General features: G+C 46.0%; 1 protein-coding gene across 1 annotated transcript; it reads right to left on the reverse strand.

Annotated features, from left to right (window-relative positions):
• Nucleotides 1–13,641: 13,641 nt before the first annotated feature.
• Nucleotides 13,642–14,276, reverse strand: LOC146352646 (interferon beta-like). Its single transcript, XM_084832139.1, has one exon. It carries the CDS (start codon nt 14,274–14,276, stop codon nt 13,725–13,727), a length of 552 nt encoding a protein of 183 aa, XP_084688265.1. The 3' UTR covers nt 13,642–13,724.
• Nucleotides 14,277–14,777: the final 501 nt, after the last annotated feature.

Raw genomic sequence — 14,777 nt, forward strand, 5'->3', positions numbered from 1 at the left:
GGCGGGGAGGAAGGAAGGATTTTTTTTCTCTTGGGCAGAATCTGGAAGACTGGGTTTCCTGGAGGGTGCTGTGCAGGCTGTTGCATCTTGGAACCATGTCTCTGTATTTAAACATCCTAGGACGGACGTTTTCATGTTTCAGTTTATAATGGGAAGATACTCCACTTTTTACTTGCACTTTTTTCCTGGACTAAAGATGCTATTTGAAGAGATGGGGGTCAATGTCTGGAAAACCGATGCTTTATATGTCATGCTTCATGAAGAATTGGAATTAATGTGAAAATGTGTTTCTTCATCTTCAGTTACCAAGTCTGGATTTCTCCGTTTTTTGTCCTGAGATTAGACTGATACAGTTTTGGCATGTCTGATGATGTAACTCAGACTAGTCAGGGTCCCCAATCCTTAGGCAATCGGAGTGGAACCATTTGAACAGACTTTGCCTGTTCCCAGTGATGCAGCCTGAAGGCACTGAAAACGCAAATGTTTCACTTGATGGACCACTGCATGGTCGCGAGCCAAAGGAGCCCTTACTTTGGCCAAAGGAGGCCTCACTTTCGAGACGTAGGCAGCAGCGATGGTATTTGTTCTTCCTTACTCTCATCCAGATTGTGAACCAAGCCTGGGTCCCTGATCCATATTGTGAACCTAGCATGGGTGCGGGCGGGGGTGGGGGGCACCCCCTGTTCTCTTGCTGTAGTCCCATTTCAGATTGGGCTTTCTATGCCTGTAATTTATAGTGCAAACTTGAAATCCATTAAAGGCAATTGGTTACTAGTGGGAGCCACTAATGCAAATGGGGAACCACGGAGAACGCTCAGGGGACTACAGGGGTGCCCCATGGCAGGGATGCCAGCTCCACTCTGACGGGGTGGGCACAATGTGCGAGCTACGTCTGTTTGCTTGAAGGTGTCACTCTGTGAAACAAAGGGCTCTTCCAACCCTTGCAAGGCCCGGTCTGTTTGCAAGAGTATCGCAACAAGACATGCGGCGGTGCGTGTCCGCCTGTCAGTTCCATAGCACCAGGGTCTAGATACCGGAAAGATGGCTGGCATCCTGTGGGAGCCCGGCAGGTGTGCCCCTCTGGATTTTGGTAGGGCAGGGTCCAATTGTTCCTGTGAGCTTGCAAGAACCTGTGCAGCAAGGCTCGCTCTCTTCTAAAAATAACGCAGGAAATGAGCAGAAAGACTCCTTGCTGGAACAGGGCAGGTCAGCCGAGATCGCAGAAAGGCAACAGAAACTGCAGAGGCGGAGTAGACGTGTCGGATGCTGCCCTTAGTTTTTACAGTGCGTTCGTGAATTTAAAGTGATTGAAATGTGCCCAAGTGTTTGAAGGCTACCGATCGCCTCCAACAAGCACACAGCTTTATAGTCAATACGGTATGAAGAGGGGGATGTGGTCCAAGGGGGGAGTCCCTTCCCCCTGCTGTGGCGCACCTTGTCCTCAGGGGATTGCGGTGGACAGAGGGTTCCTTCGGGGGCCAGGCCAAGGGGTGCGAGCGGGCGTGGCTTCACTCAGAGGTTTGTTCCAATATATCTCACACTAGGGGGGATGTATATGACTAGCAACATGGGATAGTAAAGTTTTTTTCAACTGTGCTTAAGAGGGAAGTCCCTATAGCAACTATAAATATAATGTTCTCAGATTTATATGTACTGAAAAGCAGTATTGAAGCGGGCTTTGGATTTTATTTATTTATTTATTTACTGATTGAAAACATTCCTTGTCCACCTTTCAAGGTAGAAGCCCTCTGATGGCAACTTACAGCAAGATAATACATGAAAAGAGTTAAAACATGAAAAGTGATAGAAACATAAAAACAATAAAAGCAATAACAGCCAGCAATATAACCAGCAACAATGATAACAGCAGTAACAGCAACAACAGCAGTCATATTAAGGGAAGGCCACGGTCAAATCATACGTTTTCAAGGCCTTCTTAAAAGCCTGCAATGATGGAGCATGGTGGACCTCCAATGGCAATGAGTTCCAAAGGTGTGGGACCACTACAGGGAAGGCCCCCTTACGTGTGATCACCCACCTGACTGCTCTCACAGGTGGATAAATGGGAAGGGCCTCTCTTTCTGATCTGAAAGTGCAGGCGGGCTGATATGGGTGAAGGCAGTCCTTCAAGTAACTTGGTCCCAAACCACTGAAGGCTTGAAATGCCAAAAGCAGCAGAAACACACTGGTAGCCAGTGCTGCTGCCGGTGCAGTATAGGCAGTGCATGATCGCATCGCCTCACCCCCACCAACACTCGGTTGGCCGCATTCTGCATGAGCTGGAGTTTCTGAACCGTCTTCAAAGGCAGCCTGCCATATCGCACACTACAGTTGTCCAGCCTGGAGGTCGCGTGTGTGTGACTAACCGAGGCAAGGTCCATCCTCTTCAGATGGTGCCACAGCTGGAATCACTTTAAAACCAGGCCTCTGAAGCTCAGCTCAGGGAAACGACCCAGAAGGTCCATGGTATCGAAAGCTGCTGAGCATTCTAGAAGAACCAGCTGGGTTGCACCCCCCGAAGCACTCCATGGTAGACGTTATCAGCCAGGCGACCACACTGCTTCCATCCCATAACCCGGTCCGAAACCTGACTGGAGTGGAACTAAAGCATCAGCATCATCCAACACTAATTCGAATTGTGAGGCCACCACCCATTCCAACACCTTTCCAAAGAGTGGCAAGTCGTTTGACTTGCAGAGATGAAGTCCTAAAACATACATTGAATATATCTGTTTAGACAATAGTTAGACATCAAAAAAGAGTAAAAGAGAACACAGGCAGAAAATGTCATCTAGTTCGATAATATTTTAGACTGTATCCCTATCGCTCTCAGCAAGTATTTAGCTGCAACTTTTGTGACAAACCCTTTTGTATGAGAATGAAAAAAAGAACATAGGATTCAGATTTTCATCCTGGATACAAAGAGATTAATGTGTTAATCACCTTATTACACAGATCTCCGTAAAGATTACAGAAAAGAAAAACATGGTTTACTGTTCCAATTTCTTCTGAGCCACAAGGACCTAGTCTGTTGGAACAAGGTATCATTATTATTATTATTCCACTCCTCCCCTCCCAATGACTCTGCCCATTGGAAAGGAGGGAGAGAGGTTCTCTGCAGGGACTTAGGAGTTTTTGCTTTCGTGCATGAAGCCTGACTTCTCCTCAGCATGCTGTCAGGAGCGCCCTAGCTGCCTCTTAAAGTCCCCTACAATAGCCAACTCAAGCTGGGTTCTGATTCCTGAGCACTGTGACTCCCCGACCCCTTCCCGCCACCTCGTAGGAGGCACGCTTCGTCCTCGGCTCTGTGCTCGTAAAAGCACCACAGAGCAGCCGAAAGGGGTCGTTCCAAGGGACAGGGAGGGGAGGGAACAGCGGAAGCACTGGTCTGATGTTTCCTATGCACCGTCCGGCCTCCTCTGTCAACCCTGGCTCCGAGACGCCCTGGTTAGACAGCCCAAATCGGCCGTCTAGTCGCAAATGCAGGGCAGCCGGAGCACGGAGGAGAAGATCCCCTCGCGCTCCGACCGCCCTCCATTGGATAGCCAGCTGCCGGTGACAGTCGTCTTCTGCCCGACAGCTTGACTGAGAATCGGTATGTCATATTTTCTGTGTTTTGGGGTCATGGTGTCAGAACGCACTTGACAAATTTCATTCGTTCCTTCTAGGCAAACTTCAGTGGCAAACACAGATAAAAAGACATAGGTGGGCAGATTTCAGAACTACAATGTGAACGTATGTTTCTCTTTTTACAAAGTCTCTCCACAACAGACACCTAACAAAGTGAATTATTTGAAACCCCATCTTTTGAAAGTTTTCTAGTTCCATTTTCTGAATCCTCTGTAGAGAGAAGTAGGGAACAATACACATGGCATATTTGGAGACTCAAATGTGAACATTTTTGAGTTAAACATGGAAAGAACGAGTGAAAAGGAACATGAAGAACCATTCCAAAATGAGTTGGTAATTTCCACTGCTTCCTTCCTTCTTTCCAGCTTAAACTGCCATCAGTGATGCAATGAAAACAACGGAATGAAACTGCATCTCGAACACAGCCCCCAAATCATTCAGCTTTCACTTGATTCCTCCAGTGACATGTTGCTAGAAAGGCAAAACAGCTGCTGTTTCCTGTTCATCTCTTACCACATTGTTTCACTTAGGCCTTCTCTACACACAGCTTTTATCGTGCACTCATGATTGGTCACTCATGGTAGTCTATGTGTCCATCGCAAGATGTTGTGAAGCTCCAGAGCCTGTCCTGTGCTTTCTGACCATTACTGGGACTTTTTTCTTAATAGAGAAAATGCAGTATTTAATTTTAATGGTGTTCCAAGGACTCGTGTATTTATGGAATTCCAGTATATCACAGCTATTCCACAGTGCCAGCTGGTGGCTGTAGATTGAAACATATAGAACTGCAGAGAAAGGAAGTGCCCCCCCCCCCAGCAGAGCACATGCAAAGGAGCCATTCTTAATCCCGCAAAGAATCCCGAAGCAGAAAACTGGTAAAGGCACAGGATAATAGCTTGGTGTAGAGAAGCTCTTAGTTAAATGTCATCAGAAGTGATTTGGAAAGATGCAATAATGGTACACTGAGGGATACAGTGAAGGCAGAGGACCCAAAGGGAAAAGAAAACGTCCTGGAAAGACCTACTGATTGGTTCAGCTGGAGGATTCTCCAATAGAGTTCCTCCACCTTCTGCAACTCTTCTCAAGTATCCCTGGATGGATGAGTTGTGGGAAAAGGCTACACTGAAAAAGAGATTTCCCAAACCTGGGACCAAATTCGTATCCAGTTGCAAAAGTCTCCAACGGAGTGTGTCAGCACGGCACATCCCTGCAAGTGCTGCCATTTGCGCATGTCTAGCAATCAGAGAGGGCAGAAGTGCAAGCAGTTCCTTGGGGACGATGCTTCTTCTATGATTGTAAGGCACTATTATTTATATTGCGGGGTGTTTTTTTTGTTCATTCATTTACTTATTTATAACATTTGTAACTCCCCCCCCCCCCCGCAATTTCATTAAGATCTCAGGGCAGCGTCCAGATTATGAATTCTTGTTATCGGTATTTATGTTGCTGGTTAACTTGTATACATGTATTTGTTGATTTCCTGTATTTAATATTTATTTAGTAGTCAATAATATTATCATTATCTCTCTCTATTTGTAATTTAAGACACTCAGTGAAAACAACAAATGTCCCTCCTATTGCAACTACAACTGCAAACAGGCAGGATGGGTAGTTTGGATAATTTGCAGAGTTGAATATCATGGAGGATGGGAGATCCCTCCCATCGTCCATGATTTCATCATTCCCAACCCCACAGTGGTGGCTGGTGACTCCAGTTCTGGCAGGGGCAGAGATTCCGTTCTGGGTTGCGGTTGCCACCAGGGAGAACGCTGGAGCTACTCTGCAAGGTGCTGAGCCATATCCTGCAAATGGCGTCAGCACCTTGGATAGCACCTGTAGAGCTTTGGCGGGGTGTAACTAAAACCCAGAGTAGAATTACCGCCCCTCTGGAACTGCAGCCACCAGCCGCCGCTGCATCCCCACTCAGCATCACTCCCTTTCAGCCAAACCCTCTTCACAGGGTCGTTGTGAGAATAAAAGGGGACAAGGGAGATGAAAGAGCAAATTGATGCCTCTCTTGTTCTACACACACACAAACACACACACACACACCACCTCCCCAGGCTGGTCTCTGAGGGCAGACGAGGCGACGAGAGTGCCAGGTGGGGCCTGGAGTGGCTGCGTCTGGGGTCAAGGCAGAGAAAACTGTTCCTTTCCGTTGGGGCTGAGGAAAAGTGTGTATGTGGATAAGATGAGCGGGACGGCCCCATGTATGTCCACTTAGAAATAATTATCACTGAATCCCATGTCAGTATGCATAGGATTGCAACCTTCAATGGGCATTTTGTTGTGCCTCTCTGGGGTCAAATATGTGGATTGGATTTGGAGTTCAGACTCTTCCTCTGCTTGTACTCTGTTTCTTGGAGGAATTCCTTGCCTTTTGACTTGCCAGGCCCGCACTGCCACCATTATGTGACTGGCCACATCCTCCATAGGAGCCATTTTGTGCTGGTGCCCATAGCAGATTCTCAAATGTGTCCATGGGCCCCAAAAGGCTGAGAACCCTTGACTTAGGGAAAGTACGTGCACTTGTTCACTGCCCTAGCTAAACTGCCCTAACTCCAGTCCTCACATTTCACTAGATTTGCATGCAGTCATGGTGCAGTTCAATGAGCTGTGAAATCCAAAGCTTGAACCCTTCCTGTGCCAGATACTCAAAGAGGACGCAAAATAGAATCTCTCTCTCTCTCTCTCTCTCTCCCCCCCCCCCGTCTCCTTTTGCCCTTCTACCCATTCTACTTAAGGGCACAATCCTATGAATATTTAGGCCCCAAAGAAGTCCCACAACTCCCAGCATCCCTCCAGCCAGCCATGTTGGCTAGGGCATGCTGGGAATTGTAGGACATTTTCTGTCTAAACATGCATAGGATTGCGCCATAAGGGGACAGAGTTAACCTACTGTATGGATTCTTGTTTCAGCATTACAGAACTAAGCAAAATCACTTGTGGGAGATGAAGAGGTGGGCTAAAGAGAAATGCTTTACCTGTGGCACTCCTGCACAGTTTGTACTTGGTACGAACACATGCTAATTTGTATGTATGGATGCAAATTGAGGCTAACCTTCAGTGAAAAAACACACGGTGGTAATTTCTCTCATGACTTACTTAGAGGTGCTGGGTGTCGCCAGAATTTTAGTGGAAGTGAAAGAGCCCCGTAAGCAGAGGAGGTTGGTTTTCTACTTGCATTCTCTTGCGCTTGTCTGTCCTCTGCTGCATGTCAGAAGGAGGCACGGTATTCCTGTTCGAGCCATTACACGTCACCTGATCTTCCTGGGCTAGGAGGGAGCCGTCTGCCTAACAAATGGCAGGACGGCTATGTTGAAAATGGTGAGGAAATGGTAATAGTGCCACTAATTGGACTCATTTAAAAAAAGAGCCCTCCAAATATCTACAAGTAATGCTTAAAAATTCAGAGAAGCTGTTTACTGGGGCTTAGGAACATATGTTTAAAGGGAAATATTTTATTTAACCCGTGTGTTTCCCTTTGTCTCGTGAAATCTGCAGGGGAAGCCATGTACCCCTTCAGTGTCAGGGAGAAGGACAGTGGCGGGGAGATTCAGAGCCTTTCCTGTTTGGCTGCCTTGATTTGGAATGCCCTCTTGACATTCCCGCCCAAGGTTGCCCCTTTCCCCCAACCTCCCCCTGAAACTGAGAACCAAACCCCTCAGGAAATGCCCGCGTTCACTTTGGGACAGCTGTCCTGCTGTCCCACAAGCTTCAGCCCTTGTTCTCTGCCTGGGTTCCAGGGAAAGGCAATATGCTCAATTGGTTCTCTCAGCCCACTACAGGAGAAGTAACAGGGAAAGAGATATAATGAGGGAGCGTAAAATCAAACAACACGCGAGAATCTCGATTTTTAAAACAAATTAAGGTTGATTTTAAACATGGACAGCTGTAAGTTATTATTAATCAATGTCTGTTCCTAACTCCCCGACCTGTTCTACCTTCCTGAAATCCCACACACAGAACCCACTTCCGAGACGCTGCTTCTTCAGTCCCGAAAGCCTCTTTGACTGACTGACCAACGGTCAGCTCAGCCTTGATATAACCTCAGTATCCTCACACACATGCAAGCCGCTCCGTCTTTCACTCACTCTATGGCATACTGTTAACTCTATCTTATATTTATTTATTTATTTATTTATTTATTTCATTTCTATACCGCCCAATAGCCGAAGCTCTCTGGGCGGTTCACAAAAAATGTAACAATATTAAAACATACATAACAAAACAGGCAGACGTTCCACTCTCCCACCGAACACAAACCTGGCTGATTCTTTCTTGATAGAAGCCACGACAACAAGCCTCTTGCAAGTTTCACGTCACATGGCAAGCTGCACCCACAAAGGAAATTATGTAAATCCCCACCCCCCACATGCACCCAGCACGCACACCGGGGGAAATAATTCACCCTGGCTTATTCTCCCCACCTTGATCATGTGAACTGGGCAGACTCCTCACTTTGCTCAGCATGCCTACAATCGTGTAGATGGAGAAACATGTGGGACAGCATTTTTCCCGTTTCCTGAACAGGAAGGTGCCAAACAAATGGGAAAGAGAACTCATGTACTAAATTTGGAATATAAAAGAAGGGATTCCTGAGGGTGAAGTCTGACATTGCGAAGTGGCAGGATTGGGCGGAAAGGAAGCCCAAGGGACCTCCAGTTCTTCAATGCAACGGAAGGTGGGAAAGCGCACTTCTCCCTGAATGGAAATATCCGACCTAAACCTGTGTCTGGACCTCATGCATCTCACTGCATGGCAAGGTGACATTGCCTCTCAGGATCCTACAGAGAAGCATCAGAAGCTGCTATGTCAAGTCAGTCATGGCTGCGCTCCCCAGCTTCTTTCTGTGATCTAAGCTGCCATATTTCACAGCCTACCTACTTCAGAGTGTCTCTCATGGTGATATAATTGAAATAGGCCACAGAAACCAAACTACCCATGGTTTTTGGAGTTACCGTTTTTTATCGAAAGTACTTCTTCAATTTTCAATATGAGGTAGTAGATACAAAAATAATTAAATAATGACGTTCAATAATACTAAATACAGGCCATAAATAAATCGCATTAAATGAATACATGGGCTCATCATGACCAGCAGGATGAATATAAATAGTAGTCCCCAAAATATAAATCACATTTTCACAGTGTCGTAAGGGGATCAGTAGTGAAAATGGAATAATACTACAATCAGTGTTGTTCTACATTCTTCATATAGGAATAACGTCTCATCCTTTGCACTAGATCTGCACCCCTTGACAGGCAAAAGTCTCAGTCCTGTCATTACAGGCACAGACCTTAGCAATCAACAACATTATATGTGTTGAGCTTAAGTGGCTTGAGCATTGCAGTTTCTATCTGTAAGGGTAGAACGTGATGATAAAGTTGAGGCTGGAACATACCTCCAAGGAGAATCTGATTTTAATTAATACAATATTTATCTATCTATCTATCTATCTATCTATCTATCTATCTATCTATCTATCTTTCTATCTATCTATCCATCCATCCATCCATCTTTGGTTTAAATCCAGTCAAGAAACATCCATCCAATGAACCTTGAGAGGGGTTGTAGAAGGTAGAGAGAATTTCTGGCTCAACCATTTCTTTGGCCTTTCTCTTGTATGTTTTGTTTTTCCTTTTTTTCTTTCAGTTTCAGTAGAAGGCATCAGTGTAGCATCGCATATTTCAAATGACATCATCCTATTTCTAAGTCAGTGATACAATTTACTAGCAGATTAGTGAAACAGACATCTTGAACAGGGAATTACTGCCTCACCTCTCTGGAACTGGAGCGACCAGCTGCCACTGCATCCCCATGCAACGTCACTCCCTTTCAGCCAAACCCTCTTCACAGGGTCGTTGTGAGAATAAAAGGGGACAAGGGGGACAAAACAGCAGAGACATGCTGCTTCCTTTGTTCTGCTCTGCACCTCGGGCCTCTTCAGGGCTGGCAGCAAGGGTAGGCAAGCTGGGGCCCTGCCGAGGGTCCGCAGGCCAGCGGGGCCCATGGACAAGAGCCCCCTGGACTTGCTCCTGCTCTTCCCATTTGCAACCTTCTTGTTCACCTGCCTCTTGCTCTGGGCCAGACAACAGAGGTGGTGAGACGAAGGAGCAGTAGATGCCACTGTGTGGCCACCTGCAACGACAGCCACAAAGCCCTCCTGCCACTGCCCTTTGAGCGAATTAGCCATAATAAACACCTGGAAAACTGATAGGGCATCCGGTTCTAGTTCCTGAACCTGCTACTAATCAGCCACTCAGAGAGCAGGAAGAGAAGAAAGGCATTCCTCCTTGGCCCCACGAATCTTCTTCCTCCAGCACAGGCCTTTGCGCTCTCTCTCTCTCTCTCCCTCTCTCCCTCTCCCTCTCTCCCTCCAGTCCTAGCCTCCAGGTTCGCTCTTTCACTCCCCTCTTCCCCTTTGCCTTCCTATTTCCCCCTCCCTCCCAGCCCCGAGCCTTGGTAGTTCTCTATACCCACCTCTTTACCTCATTATCTCCCTGTCGTCCCTCCCTGTCTCTTGCCTTGCCTGTTCTCTTGCCATTTCCCCCCCTCCCAGCCCCGAGCCTTGCTGTTTCTCACCCCTCACCCCTTATCTCGCTCTCTTTCCTCCTCCAGCCCCGAGCCGTGCTCTTTTTCTCTCCCTTCCCAGCTGCTTCTCTTGTTCTTCACACACATACATGCACACACACTCACTCACACACACCACCTTCCCAAGCAGGGCTCTGAGGGCAGAGGAGGAGACAGGAGTGCCAGATGGGGATCGGAGTGGCTGAGATTGAGGAAGAGAAAACTGTTCCTTTCCTTTGCGGCTGAGGAAAGGGGTGCGTGTGTGGATAAGATGAGCGGCCGGCCCCATGTATGTCTACTCACAAATAATTCCCACTGAATCCCATGTAAGTGTGCATAGGATTGCAACCTTCAATGGGTATTTTGTTGTGCTTCTCTGGGAGCAAATATGTGGATTGGATTTGGAGTTCAGACTCTTCCTCTGCTTGTACTCTGTTTCTTTGGTGAATTTCTTGCCTTTTGACTAGCCAGGCCCGCACTGCTGCCATTATGTGACTAGCCATATTCTCCATAGGAGCCATTTTATGTTGGTGCCCATAGCAGATTCTCAAATATGTCCATGGGCCCAAAAAGGTTGAAAACCCTTGACTTAGGGAAAGTACGTGCACTTGTTCAGAATTCTGTATATGCATTGCCGTAGTGAATTATTTCGAAGGTTAGACTTCTTACTCAGTGGCCAATGACAGGAACTAATACTGCAATATTATGAAGAGCTACACTGGCCTAACTCCAGTCCTTGCATTTCATTGGATTTGCATGCAGTTTGGGAGCAGTTCAATAAACGATGAAATCCAAAGCTTGAATCCTTCCTGTGCCATATACTCAAAGAGTCCTGAAAAATGAAACACCCCTTTTCTCTCTCCCTCAGCCCTTCTACCCAGTCTGCACTAAGGGCACAACCCTATGAACATTTAGAACTGAAAGAAGTCCTACAAATCCCAGCATCCTTCCGGCCAGCCATGCTGGCTAGGACATGCTGGGAACGGTAGGACATTTTCTGTCTAAACATGCATAGGATTGCACCATAGGGGGACATATTTCACGTACTGTATGGATTTTTGTTTCAGTGTTACAAAACTCAACAAAACCAGGTGTGGGATTCGAAGAGGAGGGCTAAAGAGAAATGGTTTACCTGTGGCTGCATGTGCTGCATGTGCCAGTCACCCTCCGAGGGGATTTGCATAGGAACCCTCCCCAGTGTTGCTTGGCGTGTCATGCGATCTCGCCAAGGACATCTTGTGTGGTGGTTAACAAGCCACCCCTGAGCCCTAAAACAGCCCATGGGGTATCGGTGGCTCGTTAGCCACAACAACGAGCTGTCTTCCCAGTTTCACGTCACATGGCAAGCTGCACCCGCAAAGGAAATTATGTAAATCCCCACCCCCCGCATGAAACCAGCACGCACGGTGGGGGAAATAATTCACCCTGGCTTATTCTCCCCACCTTGATCATGTGAACTGGGCACTCTCCCCATTTTGCTCAGCACTGGAGCATGTCTACCATCGTGTAGATGGAGAAACATGTGGGACAGCAGAGTTTTCCCATTTCCTGAACAGGAAAGTGCCAGACAGACGGGAAAGAGAACTCATGCACTAAATTTTGGATAGAATAGAAGGGATTCCTGAGGGTGAAGTCTGACATTGCAAAGTGGCAGGATTGGGCGGAAAGGAAGCCCAAGGGACCTCCAGTTCTTCAATGCAACGGAAGGTGGGAAAGCGCACTTCTCCCTGAATGGAAATATCTGACCTAAACCTGTGTCTGGACCTCATGCATGTCACTGCATGGCAAGGTGACATTGCCTCTCAGGATCCTACAGAGAAGCATCAGAAGCTGCTATGTCAAGTCAGTCATGGCTGCGCTCCCCAGCTTCTTTCTGTGATCTAAGCTGCCATATTTCACAGCCTACTTACTTTGGTGATATAGTTGAAATAGGCCACAGAAACCAAACTACCCATGGTTTTTGGAGTTACCGGTTTTAATTAAAAGAACTTCTTCAATTTTCAATATGAAGTGTATACAAAATATTATTAAATGAAGACACTAAATAAATAATACTAAATACAGGCAATAAATAAATAGCATTAACTGAATACATGGGCTCATCATGACCAGCAGGATGAATATAAATAGTAGTCCCCAAAATATAAATCACATTTTCACAGTGTCATGAGAGGATCAGTATTGAAAATGGAATAATACTACAATCAGTGTTGTTCTACATTCTTCATATAGGAATAATGTCTCATCCTTTGCACTAGATCTGCACCCCTTGACAGGCAGAAGTCTCAGTCCTGTCATTACAGGCAAAAGTCTCAGTCCTGTCATTACAGGCACAGACCTTAGCAATCAACAACATTATATGTGTTGAGCTTAAGTGGTTTGAGCATTGCAGTTTCTATCTCTAAGGGTAGAACTTGCTGATAAAGTTGAGGCTGGAACATCCCTCCAAGGACAATCTGACTTTAATTAATACTCTATCTATCTATCTATCTATCATCATCATCATCATCTATCATCTATCTTTGGTTTAAATCCAATCAAGAAACATCCATCCAATGAACCTTTAAAGGAGTTGTAGAAGGTGGAGAAAATCTTCTGGTTCGAACCATTTCTTTGGCCTTTCTCCTGTATGTTTTGTTTTTCCTTTGGTCTTTCAGTTTCAGTATAAGCCATCAATGTAGCATTGCATATATTGAATGACATCTTGCTATTTTTAAGTCAGTAGTCCAATGTAGTCACAGATTAAGTAGAGCAGGAAATAGCAGCTGTTTTGCTTTCTAGAAATATGTCCTTTGGAGGAAACCAGTGAAAGCGGAATGATTTGGGCGGTCTCTTCATGCTGCAGTTTCATTCAGCTGTTTCCGTTGCATCATTGGCAGCAGGCAAAGCTGGAAGGAAGAAGAGAAGTGGTGAAAATTCCCTATTCATTCTGAAATCTGTCCCTTCTTGTGTCATTATTTGAAACCTGAAACATGTGGAATCAGGAGCAATCAAGAGTTTTGATACAGACTCGCAGAAATGCGAACTCTGCCTCCTGCTACAAAGGTGTTCAGTGACTCAACTCAGTTCAAAGAAGGGACCTGTTTGCTGCATCCAGCCTATTCTAGTTGAGAGTATGCAATACCTTCTGATTGTGCTGCACCAATCAACAGAAAGCCTTGCATAAAGTAACAGCACTTGACAGAATGGAACGCTTTGCCTACATTATAACTGTGGGATAAAACACGAGATTCTGCTTAGAAGAGTCATCTGATGAGATTGGAGGAAAAGCAGACAGATCTTCACAATGAAATAGTTAGACTTCATGGGAGGATGCAGTTGTAAACACCCCGTCTTGTGTATCACATTAACTACTTTGGTTGGTGACAGGCTTAGAATAGACCCATGCTTAGAATAGACATGCTGCAGATAACGGGACTTAAGCTGTTTATGACTAACAGGTCCTGTGGATGCCAGCGGGACTTCTGTGATCATGACTACATCTGGATCCAGCCTGTTCTTTTTAAAAGTATGCAATACCTTAATTTGGGATCCTCTTGATGAGTTGATCGGTCAAGAGAAAACATTGCCTAACTTCCATCTGCACAATCTCCCAGGCACACAGGCTGTACTCCTTTTCTTTCAGGAAGTCCTTGATCCCATGGAAGTATCTGTTCAATCGCTGGGGGACAGCATCCCCCTTCTCTGCAATCAAGCATGGTGCCAGGTTCACAATTTCCTGATGCAGTGCAATCTGGAGATCTCTGATGGAATTCTCATCCCAAGCCATTTCAGTATGGTCTTGTTGGATGATGTGATGGATCTGTTGGAGGATTTCACGTATGGCCACCTTCGCATTCTCTTCCTGGAGTTCAGCAATGTTCATGAGGGTTTCCTCGTTGGGTGAGAAGTTCATTACATCGTCTATGCATTGTAGGGGAATGGTGGATCCCATTTTGCTGCTCAGAAGTTCCAAGATGTTCCTGTTGGCATCTTGTAGCCTGCTGCGAAGTCGGCTACAACCCTGAGATGAGACTTCAGTGATGAAGAGCATCGCTAGGCAAACGTGCAGAAGCCAGCCCTGTGCAGTCATGGTGGGGAGGAAGGAAGGATTTTTTCTCTCTTGGGCAGAATCTGGAAGACTGGGTCTCCTGGAGGATGCTGTGCAGTCTGTTGCATCTTGGAACCATGTCTCTGTATTTAAGCATCCTAGGACGGACGTTTTCATGTTTCAGTTTATAATGGAAAGATACCCTACTTTTTACTTGCACTTTTTTCCTGGACTAAAGATGCTATTTGAATTGATGGGGGTCAATGTCTGGAAAACCGATGCTTTATATGTCATGCTTCATGAAGAATTGGAATTAATGTGAAAATGTGTTCTTTAATCTTCAGTTACCAAGTCTGGATTTCTCCATTTTTTGTCCTGAGATTAGACTGATACAGTTTTGGCATGTCTGATGATGTCACTCAGACTAGTCAGGGTCCCCAATCCTTAGGCAATTGGAGTGGAACCATTTGAACAGACCTTGCCCATTCCCAGTGATGCAGCCTGAAGGCACTGAAAATGCAAGTGTTTCACTTGATGGACAAC

Source organism: Heloderma suspectum, chromosome 2, assembly GCF_057233095.1.
Source record: "Heloderma suspectum isolate Gila_16-S chromosome 2, 16-S_ref, whole genome shotgun sequence".
Classification (NCBI taxonomy): domain Eukaryota; kingdom Metazoa; phylum Chordata; class Lepidosauria; order Squamata; family Helodermatidae; genus Heloderma; species Heloderma suspectum.

Excerpts from the sequence above, each read along its gene's own strand:
- LOC146352646 (XM_084832139.1), bottom strand. The coding sequence starts at position 14,276 with ATGACTGCACAGGGCTGGCTTCTGCACGTTTGCCTAGCGATGCTCTTC.